Below are 23567 nucleotides of genomic sequence, written 5' to 3'. Positions count from 1 at the left end.
ACTATAAAGTGAACTTTAAAGAGACCATGGGTAAGATCTAAAGATCTGAATGTTCCACACAATAGAGGTGGAGGCCTGGGGTTTGTGAACAAGGGAAGAAGGGAAAAGAAGGGAAAAAAAAGAGCTAACATTAAAACATTGGGAGGTTATATAATGGATGGTACTGTGGTCAGAATAAAATGAAAAGTGGTGGAAGAGCTGATAAGTTGCTTTCAGTTACTTGCATTTTTCATTTGACAACTATAAGAGAGTTTGCTTGTGGATGACCTAGGGACCACAGTCCAAGTACAGACAGTTCTCAGCTTAAGATGGTCTGAATTAATATTTTTATTTGCTTTTGAATTATGTAAAAACTACTATGCATCATTAAAAGCTATACTTTAAGTTTTGATATATACGGTACCTAGTGGTAAGACCCTGTATGGTGATCCTGGACAGAGGCAGTGAGCTGCTCCTTCTTAGCCATGTTGCTGCCAGATTGATGTATCTCTGCAGAGTCCTGTTTTGTTCAGCTCTGATATTCAGTAGTTTAGGCTACCAAGCACATTATCAAGTTTTGATATTTTCAATCTAAGAAATAATCCCATAAAATCATGAAACACCTGCATATTAATCTACTAAGTAGCCCTGTTTTAGAGGCAGCATTGAGAAGTCTGAAAGAGAAGATACAATTCTATGAAGTCATCTCATTAAAACATTGGCTAGGTAGTGATCTTTCCTTGTAAATTTTAGTCAGGAAGGAGGGGAAGGAGGGAAAGGGAGAGAGAGACACAGGGGGAAACATTTTGGAGAAAAAGGAATGAGTATCTGAAGTTGTCTACTTTAAGCTGACTATTGCTTGTGACCCTCAATAGCATGATAGGGGTTTAGACTTCAGACCAATCCCTAGTCTTCTGTCTCTTGGTATTTTTCTCTATTATATCTCTATTTTAAGAAGAAACTGAATCCTGAGCTACTAGAGAGGTTGTGTATCCAGGGGAGGTGGACTGTGTTTCCTGGCACTTGGGACCAGTGGCAGCTTTTTGCCTCAAGCTCACTTCCCTTGCCTACACAACTAGGCTCCAACCCAATGACCTCTGGGTTTACACGCCATCTGCTGAGGGCACCACAACACGTGGCTTTGAGCATTTGAATTTTTATATAGAACATTACAATCGGAAGAACAAAGGAAGGGGAAGCAGAGAACGTAACAGGAAGACCTGGAAGGGGAAGGGAGCAGAAGGGACTAGTTGGTATTGGTATGCCAACAGCATCACTCAATCTTATCTGCTTTCTCTTGAAACAAAGCAGGTTCTTTTTTGTTTTCGGTTCATTCCAAGATCTGGTAAGCACACAGGTCAGTTCTTCAAGCCTAGTTTACTCCTGGATGTGCTTTTGCATACTACTTTATGAGTGATGATTTCTGTCTTAGTAAAATAAAAAAAAAAAGGTGTCTCTCCTCATTTCTTGTAATATGTTATCAATGAGGTAGATATAGGGAGAAGAGACAGCAAGAGGGAAACAGGAGGGGGAGCTACAGAAGAATGAAAGACCAAGAGGGAGAGAGCAAGAATGGATTAGGGAGTGGACATAGTGGGATGCAATATGTGTCTTTAGATGCATTTCATTTTTGGACAGCTTTAAAACTCAGAATCACAAAGTTTTGTTTTAGTTTTGTTTGTTATTCTTTGAGTCACCCTTTCCTTCTAGGCTCTTCAAGGAGTTCTGTATGAAGCTGAGGATGACCTTGAATTCCTAATCCTATCCCATCCATCTCTCAAGAGCTCACATTATATGCCTGCCATACCATGCTCAGCATGCTGTCCCCGTTTTTAAAATTGTCTTTGATCACTTCATTCTCATAATTCTACTGTGTGTGCTTCAGATCCTTATATCTCTGCATATGCATGAAGGTCAAAGGGAAACCCTTAGGAGTCTGTTTTCTCTACCATGTGGGTTCTGGGGATGGTACTTAGGTTGTCAGGTGTGTTGGCAATTGCGTCCACCTATTGAGCCATCCCACCAGTCCCTCTTTGCACAAACTCTTCTGTGTCCTTTTCAGAGCTGACCTGTCTTGCTGAGTTGCATGGGTGGGCTGGGCAGGAAAAACAAGTGACTTTATAAGCTGACTGTCTATATGACTTTGGGCAAGTTGGGTCTCTTTTCTGAGTCCATTTCCTGATTTTTAGAGAAAGATTTGAAGAGGTGGTGGTAAGTCTCTACTCATAGATGTTTTAAGATGCTCAAAGAAGTCCCAAGAAAATAGCAAGCACAGCAGGGGGGAGTCAGGGATCCATTAATTCTTATTCCCTTTCTCCCCGGTACAATGCTCAGCTTGATTGCCTGTCCTCCACATTCTTTCTCACTGACAGCTGACATCACCCCACCTCCACTTTCAGCATCCTTAGCTGCCAGGAACACTGAGGAACTGTCGGGTCTTTTTTTTTTTTTTTTTTTTTTTGGTTTTTCGAGACAGGGTTTCTCTGTTTAGCCCTGGCTGTCCTGGAACTCACTTTGTAGACCAGGCTGGCCTCGAACTCAGAAATCCACCTGCCTCTGCCTCCCGAGTGCTGGGATTAAAGGCGTGCGCCACCACGCCCGGCTTACTGTCGGGTCTTCTAAGGCAGTGGTTAAACACTACAGCACTGAATATGCTCTGCTATGGCTCCTGTCTTCCCCTGGGCACCTCAAGTGTTTGGATTATTTGATCTGATTTTTAAGGTATCCTGAACATCTGCTATTGAACTATCTCAACCTAGATCTAATTTGCCTTGTATCAACTGCTTGGCTATGTTGAATAGTTCTTTGGATCCTTATCTCTGTTTGGAACTTGGCTAAGGGCACTCACTGTTCTCTCAGCCTTTACCCATCTGGACTGATTTTAATGCTTCAGTCTGCCTTAAAAACAGTAGGCCTCTGGTTTTTGCTCCCCTACCTACGTGCATAGCATTCACCCAGTTGCTGTGTTTACAGTTTCCTTCACAGTCAACCTGGGTGATATCTAAGGAGGAAGAAGTACAGAACTACAAGTGACCTTGGAGTGTTTTAACGTTTTAGTCTTAAATACGCCACCTTTTACACTTTTCTATTTAAATCTGTATCTGAACCAAAACTTACCCATTTTTTTTATATTGACTGTTCTTCTGAGACATAAACAGCTCTTTCTGCCTTATTCTAAAGAATGATGTTTGTGAAATCATAGAAGTGATGCAGTAGTTATTTTTCTAATATGTATTTAATATAAATTCAAAACCAATAAGCTTTAAAAAGGTTCTGCCATGTACTCCTTAAGACTAGCTCATGCAAATAACCTGTCCTGGGAAATAGTGATAAGGTCTTCCTTCCCTATATTGCAAATGAAGAAATAGGCACAGAGACATGTCTAGTTAAAGGAATTCCAAGCATTTAAGCTTGACTCTTAGCTCATAGGCTAGTGCCTTGGTTTGTGTCATGTCATACCACCTCCATGCTTCACATCAATCTACTACTGTTGTCGACATATATGAAAAAATTAAATCATGATACAGGATATGCTTTGCAATGCAGTATAAGAGGTACTGTTATAGGACCCAGCCATAGGGGAAAGAGGTGTTGTGTAACTGACAGGTTGCATGCACATACTAGTTACTGCTGTGGATTTGAGCAGATCAAGTAACAGCACTCTTCTAGAAGAGGAAATAATCATGAAACAACTCCTAGGAAGAAAAGACATCACCAATGATATGCATATGGATATGGATATGGAATTTGTAGGCGGCTTACTTGCTTAACTAGCTTGATCATGTCACGTTTCAGTTTGTGTTCTTGGTAGAATCTTTGTTTTTTTTTTTTCCAGAGATTTTTAGCAAGATGGACTTTTGTGAAGCTTATTTTTCCCTAATAGTGTACACACTGACCTGCTGACGGCCTCTGTTGAAGCATTTATGGAATTGCCTCCTTCTCATTTTAGAACTGCATCGAAGGAGGTTTATGTAAAGCATACAGGTGTCTTTGACAGATATGAGGAGCTCAGAATCAAAGAGGACACTTAGAGCATAGGAAGGTCAGGCAGGGTGAGTGTTCTTTAATTTGCATTTGTAGAAGAAAGGAGTTCTTCTGTGCTGTTGTAACACCAAGACTGACTAGAGTTTGTTCCCCCGAGCATATACACATCTTCAGTTTTTACCCAGCTGGCTCATCTAGAAAGGCCAGATGGCTCATCTTGGAAGGAAGCATCTTCTTAGCTCCACTTCCTTTTTTTGACCATCCAAATGACTTCTAAATAGTTTTGCTTTACTCTGTATGTGTATGTCATTGCTAGAGGTGTTTGGAGTATTTTTGTGTGCTTTAAATTTTGTGGAGGATAGAGATGATCTGTTTCATTATTATTATCAGCTGAGTAGAAGTTTATCTACTGCTTTAATAATACAGAGTTCAGGGACTTATGAAACTGCGTGGCTGAGTTCAAAGGAAAGAAGGTCACTAGAGGAAAAAGTGGCAGCTCAAAGCACAATGAATGAGTTCATGTTTTCATGACTCACACTGACATGATACTACACATTACTTTCTTTTAGAAGGAACAGATTTTGCTTGTTCTTGTAGGAGGCATCTCTCTAAAGTCTCATTATCCTGAATTGTGTGCTCTGGATTGAGTTCACCATTCATTTCCAGAACACTGTAGTGATCTCTTTCCTCACTGTCTCTCAGGGTCCCTTGCTCTTGGTTTGTTCTTTCTCACTGTGTCTCTGTGTCAGTCTTTGTCCATTTCTCTTTCTCTTTTGATCAAGGTCAAAATAGATCTAGATCTCAACGTTGAAAGAAAAATATATTTGAAAGATTGTTATTAAGCATAATGTGGCCTAGCTGGAAATCTAGGATAGAAAGGGTCTCCTTAGGCCATCTTATGCCAGCTGAGACAATTACTGATGTAAATGAACTCATATCTTCTCAGGCAGAACTTGACTCAAGCTGTCCAGTGAGCTGATCAGGCTCCAGCTTCAGTTGCCATCAGAATCTACCTTAGCCTTCAAGAGGAGAACATTTCTTCCTTGGCATCTACAAGATAATGGTTGATCAAAGTGAGTCTGAAAAGGTTTGTTATTCGCAGACTTTGCAAAGGACTTCTTAGTTGTTCTGACCAAGATTTTCTCAGAGATACACCACAGTCTGTTATCTTCTTGACTATCTATCTTCCTTCTTGCCTTTCTTCAGTGGTATCAGATGTATGTATTGTGGTGTGAAACCTTCCCTTCCTACTATTGTCTCTCTTCCTTGTTTTTCACATCCCTCTCAAGAAATGTCTTGCCTTTCTAATTATGTTTTAACACCTAATCCCAAGGGTCCCAACACATGGAAGAATTCCTCCACTCCCACCTCTATATGTACCATAAAGCAACTGAGGTTTCCATGGTTACTCAAGAAAGACCAAAACATCCTAAACTCCAACTCAATATTCTTTTTCAATCTGCAGTCAACATGCATGACCACAGTTGTTTGCAGATGTGTGAAGGAACCATATTATATTGTTTACTTGAAGATCAAACATTATTTCACTTTTGTTAAATTTGTTTTTGCTCCATGTGAGTTAATATCTGAAAAACTTTTGATGTCCTAGTCATATATTTTCTTAATGTTTATTAAGGACAAGAGTTTTTATTAAGTAAATACTTGTATGAGCATTACCCAAAGTCACCTCATATATCGCCAGTAAATACATACAGCCCCATATTTTAAACACTGTGTTGTATATCTCACTGCCTTCTAGAACATATAAGGTTGAGGGGAAGATAAATGGGAGGGATGGAAGTAGGAAAATGAACGAAGGAAAGCAGACTATTGGTAAGAAGGAAATTGAAAAACTCAACAAAACTGTTTCAGGTACCTTGGTGGAACATCTATTATTTTCTACTACACCCTAGTTTAACCTCCATTGACTCAAAATATCCCTTACTCATCTATTGTCCAAAACCCAAGCTGAGTATTTTTATATGTGAACTGAGGACTGGTTTTTTTTTTCTCCTAGAAGAATCAATTCATTTATCCTCAAATTGGATGGAAGGCCTCATCTGCTTTGAGCAGCATATTCAAGATGCACACTACATCAGAAGTCAGTAGTGCTTGCATGCTTTCCGAGAAAGATACTTGAATAGCACTTCTTTTATCATTTAGAAACATTTTTAAGTAAAACAAGATATTTCTCTTAATTTTAGAAATCTAAGAGCACAATTACATTAATCATCTACCATTGCTATTATTCTTTTGGTTTAAGAGCCTTATAACGATTGTGATTTTGTTGTGCTAATAAAACAAAACTTTGGCTTGAACTCATTTGATAACTTAATAGATTCTTAGTAGTATAGTGATAATTTCACATCCCTCTTTCATTCCATAGAGACAGTGCTCTACAGAACCTTTATCTAAAGGGCATTTCTAATTTATAAGTCATTTTGTTAATCACTAAGCAAGTTGTCTTTTCAGAATAAAAAGAGGTATGGGGTGACCTCGGTGGCACACTGTCTTCTCAGATGTTACAGACTTTAAAGGCACGAGGCATTTGAATGTAAAAAGCCAGGTTGTGTTTTGTGTAGGTAGGAAGGTATATCCTGTTGTACCTGATTCGAAGATATTTGTTAGCCTCTAAGAGCACAAATCAAATATTGGCATGCAAGTGTCCTTGGATATATTGGGAGTCATCTCCCTGTGTCCTCTGTCCCTTGGTTTACATTTCAAACCCAATTGAAATAGCCAACATCCAAATTGAATCAAAGACTAATGAGGAACGATGCCTGATTACTATTGCTATCATTGTTATTATTTGCTGTTGGAGGTTGAAGTTTCTTCCCAGGCAAGAATTCTACCACAGAGCTGTTTCTCCAGTCAGTTTTGGAAGGGCTTTATTTTATTATTTTTTTATTTTTATTTTGAGACAGGATCTTACTGTGTTTACCAGGATGACCTTGAAGTTGCTTGTCAGCACAGGAAAATTTTGAATTCTGACCATGACTCGGCCTCCCAAGTAGCTGGGATTACAGGCTAGTTCCAGCAGACCTGACTCTTATTATCTTTTAAATAAGAAAAGAAGATAGCTTTGCAGCTCAAAAAGACAACATAATTGTATACAGAGCTACCAAAGGCCAGTTTGGGTAGTTACTGAATTTGTTTCTCCAAGAATCTAGAGAACACATTAGGTGCTTCCTGGATTTCCTTTACAGCTGATTATAGATGACATGAACTAAATGGACTATATTGCCCAGGGATGCTTGAACTACATTTTTGTTCTTACCAGGTTAGCAAGCATGTAGTGATAACCTCTTGAATGTTTCCCCAGGATCACAACCTGCAGAAAGAAGAAATGAGAAATATTATTTATTTAAGGGCATTTTTTCACTTATACAATCCGTGGGATGGCTGGAATGAATACTTTTAAATCATCACTAATATAGTGGGATTTTATTATACAGTAGAATTGCTGCTAATTAGACTGGGTTCATTTTTGTTGTATTTCACTTTTAGTCAGATAAAACAGGAATCATTGTCAATATCAAAGTTAAAATGTCAAAACAAGGGGATTAAAAAAAAAATCATTGGAATTTCCAGGTCAGTAGCAGTATTGTCACTTAAAATAGATGGCAAAAGCGAGGCTGATGATCCCTCACCCATGAACTGGATTTCTGTGCTTAGCTGTTGAGATGGAAAATGAGCTGAACTTAGCATACAAATTAGAAAATAGAATGTACTGTACATTTTTTTTTGTTATCTAGAAAGCTTAGGGAATAGAGCACTCAAGGAATGGGGTTAATGGGATTTTCAGGTTAACTGAGGTTACATTTGCTTATTGAAAACTTTTCTACATGCTTGCCTTCCTTTTCTTGCCTTAATGTCTTAATGTGAAAGATGTGTGGTCATCTAAATGTCTTTTGATGCTAAAGGCAATGCCCTAGGGCATTCAGAGGACTTTTCCTTCCAGGGACATTTGGCAATGTCAGACAACGTATTTGGCTATTAGCATCTAGTGGATAAAGGTCAGGGATGCCACTAGATATCGTCCAGTGCTTAGGACAGTTCCTACAACCATAATCATCTGGTCCCAAATGTCAGCGATAGTGAGGGTAAGAAACATTTCCTCAGAGTCATCATAATTATCATTATTTTCATCAGTAATTCTGTGTTAAGTACTTGGCCTTGAGTTTACAAAGTGCCTTTTATTGTCTCTTAAGTCATTGGGCTAAATATTTTCCACCCAAATGTACTGGCTGGGTTTTTTTCTAAATGCATGTTTATTTTATTGTAATTAAGTATGCCAAACTTTTTGGTTAAGCATTTTGTCAAACACCGAGGTCCTGACACTGTCCTAGCTACAGGTGATGGGAACAAGGAAGTGAACACTATAGAGATGAAAGGAACAGCCTGATGAGTATTTAAGTTTTATGTCAATGTGAAGCTAATATGATCTTTCTTTAAGTAAAACAAAGGAAAACTATGAGTATGATTGGAACAGGCCTTAGAAGGAAGTAATGCAAGCCAAAGGCTGTAGAGTTAAGCTTCATGATGAATTCCTTCTGGATACAGCTGGGTCCAGATGTGAGAGGTTTGAAAACAACTGGCAAGGTCTCAGGATTTTATACATAGTAAACTGGATGCATATATGAAAGTCTGTAATTGTTATAGTTATTACAACTGCCCTTATTTTAATGTCTAAAATATGCAGGCCTTGTACTCAATGTTGTATGTATAAGTAATTTCTATAAAATTTTAAGTCTAATTTTACAGATGAAGAATCACAACCCAAAGGTAGTTTAAATAATTTCTCCAAGGTCACATAGCCAGGAAATGGTAAAGCTGGAATTAGAAGCTGGGTCTTTCTTCCTGTGGAAGGACTGGAGGTACAGTTAGATCCTCCATATCTGTGGTTTCTGCATCCAAATGTTTATACAAGCCCACTTCTAAAACACTGGAAAAATCATTTCAAATAGAATGTGTGCAGACTATTTTCTTGTCTGTTTCTCCACGCAGTGCAGTACAAGAACTATTTGTTTGATATTTATGTAGTATTAGTTAATATAAATAATGTATGTGTTATTTAAGGTATATAGAAAGACATGAATAGCATGCTGTTTTGTATAAAGGACACACACCTCTATTTCAATAAATATCTGAGTTGGAGTACTGCTTTAGAGCCAGTCCCCTTGGTATGACTGTATGACAAGTTTCGATTTGCCTCCTGAGTTTTCAACTTTATGGTGGTATCTAAATTATGGACATGCAGGAGAGATTGAACTTTATTTCTGTGAAGTGATAGTGATGGAAGCCAGGGCTGTATGCATTGCAGGAAAGTATTTTACTGCACAGTCCCATCCTCAGATCTTTTACCATGTTAGTTCTTTTCTCCTTTCAATAAAGAACTCAATAGATGACAGGACCCATTCAGTGGTTCCTTATAAAATGGGCTTTGTGTTAGATGATTTCACTTGACTAAAGGCTAATGTACGTGCTCTGAGCATGTTTAAAGTAGATTAGGCTAAGCTAGGATTTGAGGTAGGTTAAGAGTAATATGACTTAATATATTTTCAATTTCCAATCATTTTATTTATTCTAAGTGCTGATGATTGGTCTCAATTTTTGCAGAGGAGCAAGGCAAGATGTCTAAGGCATGAAGCAGAAAGGGAAGACACCATAGAGGGTACATGCTAGGTTGGCCCATAGAAATGGAATTGTCCCTAGAGTATCATGTTTACTGTCTTGCTTTTATAGAATCAAGCCAGTGTTTGTGTGTGTGTGTGTGTGTGTGTGTGTGTGTGTGTGTGTATTTGTATATATAAGAGAGAGCATAGAGAGATGTTTTCAATTAATTTAAAATATGAACCACATTTCAGACTGATTGTGTATGAAGGAAAAGAAAGGTTAATGAATGTCTTGAGGAGGTGATTTCTCATGCTGCCATGACACAAAATAAGCTGTTAGGTGTCTTCTGGGATGTATTCTTCAGTGTCTGCTCATGAGAAACATCTTTGCTGGTGACATTTGTTAACTTTTGGTGGCAAGTTGGGACCATACATTTGTTGAATTTTTAATTTACTGACAACCCTCACATAATAAAACTAGAGGGTTTTGAATACTTCATGAAAAATGAACAACATTCCTAAGGACCCGTGACAAACTCAGAGAAAAATAAGGAAGGTGGTTTCAGTGGAGGACACATTTATTATGCTTTTTCACATAAGAACGTCCAGAAGAAACAATACACAATGGTAGTGCCATTAGTTGAGCCCCGAATGACAATCCAGAGGTAGGATTTGGTCATGGACTCCCTGCTTGGCTGTGGACAAATCACTCAACTTTCTGAGTTTCCATTCACTTACCCACAATTTGGCCCTAGCTCTCCTAGCAAGGTTGCTTTGATCAAAGGGGAGAACATCTTCAAGCATGGTTCAGATCAGAATGATGAAGTATGCCACATTACTTCCTTCTAAGGAGTGGTTGTTCATTAAGGCATTGCATCTTCAGCTTCAGGAAAACATGAAGCTGTTAGAATAACAGATGGTGTGCTCAGAACAAATGGACTTACTGGAAGGTAGTTCTTTCATCACCCTTTCTAGAGTTAGCCTTAAGTTGGAGGAGATGGGAAAGTTATCTAAAGATAGGAGCATTTAGGTGTCACAGAGCTGCTGCCTTGAAGCCCATAATTAATTCCTCATCCTTGCTTTCAGTGCCTTCTTAACTCTGATTTAGCATACAGTTCTTACCAATCTTGGTTTTTCCAGTTCCCAGTAAATTAAACACTTCAAGCTAGAAGGGGTGTGTAGGGAGGCTGGGAGTGATATTTGGGAGAGGTGCATTAGTACTAGAGGAAGTGACAGTCTGACTTAAAGGAGAAGGAAGAAACAACAACAGAAAAGCAGGCGACAATGTACTGCTGCACAGTATAATCAGGGATATTTGCTGTGAGTGCCTGAGTCATCAGACAATAGTTTACTTTGATCAGAAACTTCTGATGAAAATATCAGGGCCATGTAATGTTTCTCCAGGAAGGCTTCCATCAGAAATGATCTCCAGGTTGTTAGAGAGAAAGTGTCTGATGTCTTGAGATCTGCTGTGGAGCTGCTATGATCCTACTGATGGTAGCTAAATGAGGCCTCAGTAAGAAATATGCTATATTTTTTTTTCTCTTCGCCTTCCCTTTAACTTGTTCCCCCCCCCCCCCGGGAAAAGCTTGTGAAAACAGGGAGGGGCTGGGGATACTGAATATAATATGGAGCACCAGAGAACTGGATAGTTAGTAGGAATGTTCTTGTTCAGTTAATACTCAATCTCCATTCTTTCAATCTGTTACAGATGAAAGAGGCATAAATTCTACCCTCACTTACTTAATAACTCTGGTATCCAAGAGAATATTCAACTTTGCTTTTATAGTAATTATAATAGATCTTTCTGAATTAGTTTTAGAACTTCACAGATAAAAAGCTGTTTTTACACTCAGATATGACATTTAAGGAAGAAATACCAAGTTCCCACATCCATGTTCTGCAGTCATTTTGCCTTTGTAAGATTTGCTAGGGATGATAAATGGCCTGCTATGATGGCAGACACGATAAATGTAATAAAGGGAAAATGTACCAAGTATAGATGAAATTCATTTTTTTAGGGAAAATTATTTTTATCTTCACATATAGAATATCAAAGTGGAAAACAAAGCCCAGCTACAAATCTCATTCACTGAACAGAGGGGTTTTTTTGCATAAGAAAGAGCTCATATATACTAACACTTGGTCATGTAGACAGTGTCAAACTTTTGGTCAAAGAAGTCATGGAATCAAAGTTTACTCATTTGGGGGTCATTTTCCCTTACTAAACAGCCCCTCATCACTTCTTTCTATGAAACTGCAGACTGAATATCTCCAAGCAGTTAAAAAGGATTTATAAGACATTCAGTTCGTTGTCTCTCAAGGAGACCTGTTCTTTCCCAATTTCATGTTTAATCTAGATATTTTCATAATTTTAGAAATTTGAAATGAAATTGTTCCACAAGACTACTTGAGAGAGGCCCACGTATCCTTTGGGAGGCAAAAGCATCTGCTTTTCTATGCTCACATTTTAGAAAAAAAATGTGTGTGAAGAAGTGTGTATGTTTTCCCCCCTTAGATCCATCTGGTATGCAGATTAGGTTATTTGCAGACCTAAGTATCTCCATGTTTGGATTTTCTACATCAGCGCCAGAAAAGGATCTATGGAGAAAGATTGATCTTGCTTTGAGTACAGAACAGGCCTTGATGTTCACCCTAATTTGTTTCTTTTTGATTTAAGTATCATGTAAAATCTTGGGCAAGGGAGTCTGGGAAAAAAAGGTTGGATTTGTGGGGAGGATTTTTGGTTGAATTCACCAGGCAGTTTTCCTTTACTGCATGGATATTTTGTCTGTAAGGAAAAAAAACCTATTAGATCACATTTTCTATGTTCAAAGAAAAGATTTTTTAGGCTCACATCTGCCTTCCCTTTTCTCTTAGTCGAAAAAAAAGACATTGTTTTCTTATGGCACTGTATGTAATTTCAGCAGTGTGGGGAGCTGAATGCGTGGTGTGCTGCAGAAATCAGCCTGTTATCGTGCCACACCTTCCAGAAGAGATTTTCAATCCAATTGTAGGTGTTTGCCTTCTTCAGTGAAGACCCCAATGAATTTGTCTGAGTCTTAGTAAACAAGCACAAGCCAATTCCACTGGCATTATTTCCTAGTAAATTCAAGGTGCACATATTTGTTCTCATATGTCTGAATGGCAGGGCTCTAAATTGCAGTCATCTTACCCGAAGGAGTGTGCTGGAATAGTATGGTAAGAAAGAACAATGACATATACCAAAGTCAGTCCTATGGCAGGGTGTGTTGGGATGGTGGGGGTTTGGGGGTTGCTGACACCGAGAGTGACTGGAGCTTTTTGTCAGCAAGACAAATGGTCATACAAGAGAGGAATCTTGTCAATGCTTATGCTGACTGTAGGGAAGCTTACGTGGAAAGAAAGGAAATGAATAAGGCAAGAAATACAGTTCTAAAATGAGAGGATTAGAGGGTCAGAATTTTACCAGAGATTATCCTTTGAAGGTAGCTTTACTTCCAAGACTTTCATATTCAATTTATCGTAGCTTAATGCAATATGTGGAAGATTTAATAGCAAATCACAAGAGAGGGTCATCAAGATGGCTTAGTAGGTTAGGAAAATAAGCCTGAAGACTTGAATTCAATCCCTGGGACCCACATTGTGGAAGGAGAGAACTGACTTCTATAAGTTGTCCTCTGACCTCCATTTTTAATACATATATGTATACATACATGTATACACATACACATTTTAAAATAGACCTAATTAATTAGTTTCCCCCTTTTTACTATTAAGATACAGTGTTTCACTATGTAATCATCGCTGGCCTAGGAATTGGCTATGTAGTTTAGGCTGGCCTTAGCTTGTGGCAGTCCTCATAGCTACATTCACAGAGAGTTTTGTTTTAATATGTATAATATATTCTAAAAGTTCAATCAAGGCTTTGCTTTCTGTATATATATTTTTATGCTCATTGACATTCTGAAAAGACTGACTAGGTGATGAGTAGCAGGCATTTCAATGGGAGTGGACTTGTCATTTGAATAAAAAAGGAGGAATATCCACTGGTCCTTTGATGAAATAAGTATAAAATATCTCCCCCATAAATCAGATACTATAACATGTCTTCTAAATGAGGAACTTCAAGAAAAGGTTCAGTGCTTGACAATAAATAGCATCATTTTTTATAAGGAATTGCCTGATAAGGGTTAAAGGTGATGTATTAAGAAAAAAAAGAAACATGAACCCTGATGTGTGGTATTTTTCTATTCAAATTTTGCCATTTAATTATTAGCTTCATTATTATATGCAAAATTGAAACGTAAATAGTAGGGCATAATATTAGAGACCCACGTGTAGCTCGAGCTGATGAAGCTTTCAGGCAGAGAGTGGAAAGAAAGCAGCTGGTATGGCTACAGAGAATAGAATGGTCTCTTTTTCAACTTCTTAGGTATGCCTTTCTTAATAAATTTCCATTTGTGCAGTGTTTTCAGTATCTGACACCCTAATCAGTAAAAATATTTGATAGTTGGAGTGAATGACCATGTTTATATTTTCAAATAAAAATAACTGTCTCTCAGGAACTCTATGTGATTTTCAGGATAATTGCTTAGTTGGCAGCTTCGTTCCTCTTCTGGGAGCCATGTCATTTAAGTGGATCTCAATTTGCAAATGGATGACAAATGACTGAGGCTTAGTTCATGGGGGGCAAAGCATACAATTCTCCAAACTCAGAAATGTTTCCTTTGGCCCTTCACTCTTGCTATTTGGATCTGGCATCATCTTGCCCTCCTTGCCAGCTCATCCACCTTTCTGATCACACTGGCATGCAAACAGTTCAAGTACCCTAGGAAGAACTGCTGATTTTCAGCCAAGCACAGGGAGCTTCTGCAAGCCACTTGTTAAATATTCAGAATCTTCTGAGCCAGTTAATAAAACCATGGGTAGCTTCAAATCAGCAATGCTAGAATTATTAACCCAGAAATCAGTGGGTACTACAAATCAACACTTTTGTCTTTTAACAATAGCCCATTTTCTGGCACACCATCTGAATCAGGAAGAATGTGGATTGAAGGCCCTTTATATATGGAAAGCTGCCTCTACCAACCACCTTTTATTTTTTCCTTCTTTTAATGAATGTTTGTTAAGTGCTCAGTCTGTGCCAATCGTGGGGATAGACCATGGGGAGACAGAGGTCACAAGAATCTGGGCCCTAGTCTGGAGGATGTCACACTTGAATGGGAAAGACAGCCAAGTTAACAGATGATTATAGCCCAGTGGGAGAAGTGCGAGAACAGAAATATGAACAAAGTACAACCGAGGAGAGAATGATTAACTCAACCTGCTATAGATAGAAAGTACTTTGTCTCCAACCAGAAATTAAAAAAAAAATTTTTCCCTTTGGCTTTTATAAATGGGAACCTGACAAACAGGTAACTTAAATAGAATGCTATTTTGAAAATGAAGAGAGACATATTCTAGAAGGCTATTCCTCCTGATTTCAAGAGAGTCTTGCTGTTTTATAGTGCTTAAATGCTAAAGGAGAGATTTTTTTAATTAAAAATATTTATTTATTTATTTCGAAGCAAGGTCTCTATAGTCTAGAATAACCTCAAACTCATGAATCATATCTCAGCTTCTCTAGTGCTAGGCTTATAGGCATGTATCAACACAGAAATCTATGTTTTTTTTTTCAGTTTTCAAAATTAAATTACAATTATTTTGTTTCCTTCTCCCTTTCTACCCTCAAACCTACCTCCCATTAGATTTATTAGCTTTATAATGCCAGGAAAGTTACATTCCATACCAGTCTTAGTTTTTCATTTGTAAAGTAATAAATATAGGGGATATAATCATGGGAAAAATAAAGTAGTGTACTTAACAATGAAGGCTAGATTGATAGGTTAGAGACTCCACTTTTCATCATAACTTTGGCCAGCTAACTTAGGCTTTCTAGATCTGAGTAGCCTACACGGAAAAGACATCTATCACTAATAGCTGTTTCATAGAACTGAAGAAAGAAATGTGTGAAACCATGTGTCTTCAGTTCTTAAGACACTGTCTAGTGTTTGCCTTATATTGGCTGTGCCTTCATGTTTCCCTGGAAAAATCCTATCTATTCTTAAAGACCAAGTGGAGACATAAAGCCTTCCTTGATTTCATGTCCCTGACTTAAAAACAAAACAAAACAAAACAAAACAAAACAAAACAAAACAAAACAAAACAACAAAACCCTCTGCAGCTATTGGGTGAGAATAATGGGAAGATAAATTAGTGCTTGGATACAGAGGAATGCTGGTGCTGATTATTAGGATAGCACCGGAAGATGAGAGAACGAGCTGAGGTTTGCAAATGGAAGTTGGGTGTTAGAGATGCGGATGCAAAATGATGAAAAGATGGTAGTAAATCAACCACAAAATAATGAACCGTCTATTTGCCCCTTCCTCAGGGAAAAGGGCAAAAAAGATCCCAGATAGGGAAAAGTTGGACAAAAGACATTTCTGTGGTATATAAAAGATGACTAGTTTCTGTTTATAGGCTAGCATTTTTTCAAGACTTGTACAGAAGTGTTGTAGTTTGAATGGAAATGTCCCCCTTAGGTTCTAGCAATTTAACGCTTGGGATCCAGGTATGTGGCAGTGTTTGGGGAGTTTTAGGAGGTGAGGCCTTGCTGGGGGAAGTACATCATTGGGAGCAGGCTAGGAGGTTTCAAAGTCTCATACTATTCTCAGTGCTTCCTCTGTATCATCCTCCTGGTAAAGGATATAAACTCTGAGCATCCTGCTATAGGTGCCATGTCTCACCACCATGATGGAGTCTTACCTCCCTAAAACTGGAAGCACAAATAAGCTCTTCCTTTTATACACTGCTTTGGTCATGGTGTTCTACCCAGCAACAAAAAAGTGACTAATACAACTAAGCACTGTCTTAAATTTATTTATCATCCGTCTATGTATAATCTCTCTGTCTGCCTGTGTATTTATGTATCTATCTATGTATTTATATATCTATGTATCTATCTATGTATCATCTATCTATCTATCTATCTATCTATCTATCTATCTATCTATCTATCTATTTCTACCCATCCATCTGTCTAAATGCCTCCCCATCTATCATATATTTATTCATTTGAACTAGAATGTCATTATGTAGTATAGGTTGGCTTAAAAATCTCCCAGTAGTTCAGGCTGGCCCTGAACTCTCAGCAATTCTCCTATTTCAGACACTCAAATGCTGGGCTTAAAGAAGTGTACCACCTCTACCAGTTAAAATCAATCTCTCTCTCTCTCTCTCTCTCTCTCTCTCTCTCTCTCTCGCGCGCACACACACACACACACACACACACACACACACACACACACACACAGGCTACAGGTCATCATAAAAATCTTCCTCAGCTGGGCGTGGTGGCATATGCCTTTAATCCCAGCACTTGGGAGGCAGAGGTAGGCGAATTTCTGAGTTTGAGGCCAGCCTGGTCTACAGAGTGAGTTCCAGGATAGCCAGGGCTATACAGAGAAACCGTGTATCGGGGAAAAAAAAGAAAGAAAGAAAGAAAGAAAGAAAGAAAGAAGGAAAGAAAGAAAGAAAGAAAGAAAGAAAGAAAGAAAGAAAAAAGAAAAGAATCTTCCTCAATTACTATTCCATCTTATTCTTGTGAAATATGGTTTCTTAGTGAACCCTGGGAGTACATTGACTCAGCTAAACTAATTGGCCAGCAAGTCTCAGAGACCCTCCTGTCTACATCTTCCTAGCACTGGGATTAAAGGTACATATTGTAGAGCATGAGTTTATTTAAATAAGGCTTTGGAGGATCTGAACTCAGTAGGCACTTTACTGACCGTGTCATTGGCTTTATTTCTCTGAACCCACAGCACAATTCTTTAAGGTGGGCCCTATTGTGAATTTATCTTTCAGGCTAAGAACCTGAGGCTCAGAAAGGTTTAGCAACTTGGTTTAGAAGTTGTAAGAATATGGGGTTGGAGAAGGAGGTCAAAAGTAGTTTTAACTAACTCCAAAGCCTAGTCACTGTTAGCAGCCATATTACTACTAAGAATCACTGTTGATAAGAACTGTCGTTGCTATCATTATTATTGCAGTGTGATCAGCTCCCATCACAAATTCTATGCAACAGAGACTACCTAGTGTTATTATGTGTGATTACCTAAGTGGGGAGCAGTTGAGGTCTGACTCTTTAGAAGGTCTGTGTTTCCTCCCCCCTCCTGGGCATCCTGGGAATCTCCTTTTGGTTTCCCTAATTATTTCACGAAGCCTCGTGCTTGGCTCATATGCACATGCCTCCAATTTTCAATTCCCTATCAGCATAGGACATGAATTGTCATTGTTGAATCACAAGCTGCACTTGTGATGAATGTTGGATAATCAGAACAAAAGCACAGGAAAATAATTAGAGGTAACGAAAGGGAAGAAACGCACAGCCTTGAACAAGATACTGTGTGAAGGTTTCTAGGACTTAGTCCCCGAAGCTCTGACAGTGTATTTTGATCCTTGTCTGAATGCAAATGTACAACTCCATCAAATCTTAGGCAGCTTGTCACAGTGCATGTTATTTAGCTAGTTAATTAAAAGTCTGAGTGAGCCAGAGCCTCTCTGCACTGTGTTCTGAAGATAACCAAACCTGTGTTCTGACCAGGCAAGTTAATTTAAAATAAGTGACCTCAATTGGGTAATGGTTGCAAGTTCAAATTCAAGAATCATTATAATTAGTCCCAGATGGATCTTAATTGTTCTTTCAGGAAACAGAGGAAGGGGTGGGGAGAGAAATGGCTAAGCCCAAAGTAAATGTTCTTACCCATAGCTTTGGAAAGCAAGCTGACTCTGGTAGGGCACAGTTAATGTTGTATAGCAAGATTCCCATTGCTGCTCTCCCAAATATATTCTTATAATGTGGTACAAAAAATTGAGCTTTTGAGAAAATAAGGAGAAGAATGAAGCAATCTGAAATGTGTGACCTTAGGCAAGTTATTTAACTCCTGTGTGCCACTTTCTTGTTGTGATGGAGAAAATAAACTCACTACGAGTCTTACCTACGTTGGAGGGTCAAAATCATCTTGTGGAAATCTTTTAAGCATGGAAAACTCAGGAAGGCAGTAGTCATTCTTTCATTATAGAAAAGTTACTCAATCAAAGATTATGGGCTTTGGGATCTAAGGCTACTCTAGGCATGAGATTTCAAACCTTTTCCTTAGGCTCTGTCACAAAGAAGATGGTGCCTTCAGAACTATTCCTGGAAGATGGTAACCAGGCCACAGTGGACAATGTATTTGGTATCATTTAGTGTCGTGAGTTGGACTTTTCTAATGCTTAGAACATATATCCATAGAGCTAAAAATGACGTTGGAGGCTTTGGAAGAAGTCAAAGCAGAGTACACACATGTTTAAGCTTTTTACCCTAACATTGTGAAATCAGACCCAATTCATTTAATATAGAGAGTATTAAATATATTGCATATTAACTAACATATTAATTTAAATAATGTGCATGTTAACTATACCAAATATTAACTAGTATATTAAATATATATTTGAAATATATTTTACTTGGTGCTGTATGCTGGCACAGCAGTCTGGTACCTGAGGTGTAAGTAAGTCACAGTTACAATGGTTCTCACTTCTTTGTGTATGAATGCTTAGGTCTCTCTTTAGTGTTCCCATGGATTCTTATTGCATGTATTATGTCTATGGCCATAATATCTTAAACAAGCCCACTTTCATCAAATTGTCTTTATCTTTAAAAGCCTTGGAAGCCAAAATGCACTAGAGAATTAGTGGAATGTTCACAATGAAATAAGTGAAAAAGAAATTGTACTGTAGTAGAAAGTTTTAGAAGAACAGTAATTTGACCACCTAGGGATGTACAAAATGGTTATTTGGAAATATGTTTCTTTCCTGATCTTTTCTGATCATTCAAGTTCAGCGTCATCAGATGAGCAAAGCTAATCGCTGGACTTGTTTCTTTGAAAGACATTTCTAAGGATCATGCCTGTATCCATATTAATGCTTTGGTGGAAATTTGCAAAGGTTTAAATAATTTCTACACATCTAGAACGCTCCTGTTGTGCACTAAAACCAAAAGCTACACTGTGCATGCAATGCTTATAGGTCTGGATATTCCCCAAATGATGCTCCTCCCATCCTTAGAACAAATATCAGGATATGAATTTATTTAATTCAACAAGTGTTTACTGCTGAAAATGGGGTTACCTACACTTAATCCCTGCATTTTGGTGGCAGAAGCTTTCGGTGAGTTTGAGGCCAGCCTGGTCTACATACCTAATTCTAGGACAGTCAAGGCTACATAAAGAGACCTTGTCTCAAAAGGCCAACCAACCAACCAACCTACCGACCCCGGAAGTTTATCAATACCTAGTTGTTCCTCAGCTTAAACAAAGCACAAAATCACGTCTCCATAAATCCCATCTTCTGCTTCAGTTTTCTAAGGATCACACTTGTTGTGTTTTGTGGGTTCCTATATGGTCTCATATTCTCATCTTTTCCAGTCTACTAAATGTTTACTCAATATAGATAGGTGTCTTATCCTACTTTGCCTATCATTCCTTGAGGGGAGAAGCCCGGTTTTCTACTTCGTATTGTGAGTGTTTTTCAGTGTAGTGCTCTATACGTAGGTATTCAATGAATGTTTATGGACAAAAAGAATGAAGAGGATACAGAAAGGGAGAGAAGGATGGGTTCTGGGACTCTCTTGACATGTTGTTTTCTAGTGTGGTATGCTTTCATGTGATTAGTCTATCTTAACCTTAGCACTGGTTTCTTGTGTTTGGGTGGGAAGTGGGCAGAATGGAATGGAGAAGACATATGGCCTAGTCAAGGGCACCCATGCATAGGGTCCTTGTACTGGCGTGTTTCGTAGCTACAAAAATATGGGCTCTGGAACCAAATTCTTAACTCCTGGTTCTTTTATTCTCTAGTTGTGATATGGTTACACATGCTAGTCCCCCCAGAACACCTCAATTAAAATTAAAGGGTAGTTGAATGCCTAAGTAGAATCTTGTCCTTTCTGATAGCATGCTACACTATTGGCTGGTGGGAAAAAATTTTGTTTCTAGAGGATTCAAAGATCCTGGTAAAGGGGAAAGTTGTGTTCTGACCAATTGAGCCCATGTTATTATTTTTTAAGGGGTGTGTGTGTGTGTGTGTGTGTGCACACACACATGCTTGTGCCTATGGAGGCCAGAGAATGGTGTCAGATGCTCTAGAGCTGGGGTTGCAAGTATGTGGGTTCTGTGAGCTGAGCTGGTATCCTCTGAAAGAGTGGTACATGCTCTTAACTGCTGTGCTATCTCTCCAGCCTCCACAGTACATGATATTAGTAGGATTTATCTACTACTCTACTAACTAGCCATAGGTTTTCATTTGTTCCGGCTTACTGGCACTCATTCTGACAATTAAGTGATCATTGTCATACATAGGTAAATAGAAATATATGTTCCTTTCTACAACACCATATGAATTTCACTGGGTTCTTGATTCCCCACTTAGCACAATCATGAGGTGTCAGGATTCTTGATTGACTGAGTCAGGCTGAGTTAATTATGTTTCTTTTGCCTTCCTGTTACAAGCTGTGTGTTCCCTTATCAATGCACTTATCAGGATGGATTGCAATTATCTGTTCACTAGGATGCACCTCTACTTTTGAAGGATGAAAGATACTTGATTTTTTTCACCCTTTCTGTAAATGTATGGCTAGTTCTTTCCCAAGAACTTCAGAGATAAGCAATATGAAAATGAATGTTGTGTTGTTGAAGCATCTCCTTATTTTTCAGCAGATCAACTGGAAAGCATTGCGAAAGTGGCCTCCTGTTTCCCTCTTTTGCTGCAGTTAAGAAGCTAAAGTATTGTATTAGTTCCTCCCACTTCTCAACATGTTCCTATTTGTAGAGAATTTAGGAAGAGGATGCTTAAGTGATGATTCCTTACCATCAACTACTGAGCCTGAGCTGCTTCTCTTTATGCAAAGTGTTTTGTCCTTCCAACATAGACACTGACTGCTTTATTTTCAACAGGTTGAGAATGGAAAACAGCTGAGCCCAACTCTCCCTCCTTGGGACAAGGGTGTGAACAGCACTCCTCTCTGAAGAAAGAAAATTCCTGAGGAGTCAGGGGTTGACCTACCGCCACCTCTTATCGATGTGGCTAAAGCAGAAGAGCTAATAGCTCCACTGGGTGGGGGACTTTCCTGCCACTACTTGCTGCTCTCTCTGAGCAGCTTGGTGGTGGTTGCCATGGATACCAAGTGGGTAAGGTGTTTAGTTCGGCATTGGAAGGATTGTGTTGTGCTTGAGTGGGTGAGACAGAAATTAAGTTAATGTATGTGGAAAAAATGGACGTGTTTGCTTTGCACATTTGAGAAAACTGCAGCAAAGCAGTCTATTAAGCAACAATTAATTTTATATTGGCTAGGAAAGAGGGAGGAGGAGCAATTTACTGTGTAACAGGTTCTCAAGTTAAGCACAAGCAGTAGTCTGAAGTAGGTCAAGAGAAGTGCAAAGGACATCCAGAAGTGTTGAAGTGATATCAGTCAAAGGCAAGTCACTTAGGAGGGCCCATTAAGAAGCTTTCTGTGAGAATCCTCTTTGACTGTCTAGTCCATTCCTTCAATGTGTCTGGATTTCATCTCTTGGTCTAAGACATGGTAGTGCGGATGTTACACCATATTGTGACTATTTTCTGTTATTTACCTTTAAAGGGGTAGGTATCCTTTAAACTCTTATGCAGGTTCCAAACGTGGAAATCACTTACGCACTTTCCCCCTTCCTAGTGTTCATGGTCTTAAATCCTAGTGTTCATGGTCTTAAAATTGGCAAGCATATCACTATTAATAGTGGATTTTGTTAGAGGTCTCACACTTCTTGGTCCAACCTTCTAAAGACATTGTCTCATTATGTATCCCTGGCTAGCCTGGGACTTGCCATTTAGAATAGTTGGGCCTGGGACTCAGAGTTCCAAGTGACTCTGCCTACCTATTGCTAGGATGAAAAGCATACACCACTGTGTTTAGCCTTCCCAAGTTCTTACAAAACACAGTTTAGGTATAGTTACAACTAAGCCTTCTACAAGGGATTCAACTAAAGACATGAAAACAACTTCAGTTCGTGCCCCTTAGTATGACCATGGTGATGTACGCAACTCTGGCGAAAGCAAACAGTAAAGCCATGTGCTGGGAACATGCCTTGCAGTTCTCACATGTATGCCTCTGCTGCAGCCTGGTCTTTCAGGTACTTACATCCTTTTTGAATCCTCAGGCTGCATGATCTCAAGTTCCTTCCCCCATTCATTTATTCCTCGTCATAAAGTAAGGTACACAATTCTAATTATAATGCCTTGTATTATAGACTTGTCCTCTCTGAGCATCTTGGAATGCCTCCTTAGAGAAGCTGTCTGATTCATCCTAAAGTCACACTGGTAGGATGGTTTTCTTTTTACATGTCATGGCTGACCATCACTAAAGTAACAAAAAAGATGGGGCGGGGGTTACTGTGCAAGTGCAGACACGATTTTGAAAAAGAACTTAGAGTTTTAACTTTTAACTTCAAGCTGTGTTCCTTGAAAAGACACTTCATCAGACGCTATTCATGTTCAGAGTGAAATAGGGGTTATAGGGGTTGTATTTGTGCACTGGGGAGGCTATTTGGTAGCTATATGTTTATTAAAATTAGGTTTGCTGGGCATGCCGGTATCCTTGTGAGGCAGAGGCAGGCAGATATCTATGAGTCTGAGGCAAGCCTGGTTTACAAAGCTAGTTACAGGCCAGCCAGGGGTACACAGTAAGACCCTGTCTCAAAAAAAAAAAAGAAAAGAAAAGAAAAAGAAAAAGAAGATTGATAATAAACTAGTGGTGCTTGGCTGCTTACTATCTTCTATTTTAGCTCTGCTCCTAGTGATGTGATAAGAGTTGTCACCAATCTACTTAATCCCTTGCTATAGACCATTACATGGTTCCTTTCTTTTTTCTTTCTTTTTTTATTATTATTTTCTTTATTT

The 23567-nt window shown here is 38.7% G+C and overlaps 1 protein-coding gene across 5 annotated transcripts in view; it reads right to left on the bottom strand.

Moving 5' to 3' along the window:
- Positions 1 to 23567, bottom strand: part of Gria3 (glutamate ionotropic receptor AMPA type subunit 3) — a 267089-nt gene that overhangs the window by 99234 nt on the left and 144288 nt on the right. For all 5 annotated transcript variants that reach the window (XM_029533969.1, XM_029533970.1, XM_021188554.2 and 2 more), the window contains one exon: positions 7241 to 7294. In XM_029533969.1, the coding sequence (XP_029389829.1) occupies positions 7241 to 7294 (54 nt within the window). The remainder of the gene's footprint in view (positions 1 to 7240; positions 7295 to 23567) is intronic.

This window comes from Mus pahari, chromosome X (genome assembly GCF_900095145.1).
Source record: "Mus pahari chromosome X, PAHARI_EIJ_v1.1, whole genome shotgun sequence".
Lineage (NCBI taxonomy): Eukaryota > Metazoa > Chordata > Mammalia > Rodentia > Muridae > Mus > Mus pahari.
This window is presented reverse-complemented; position numbering and strand designations above follow the sequence as displayed.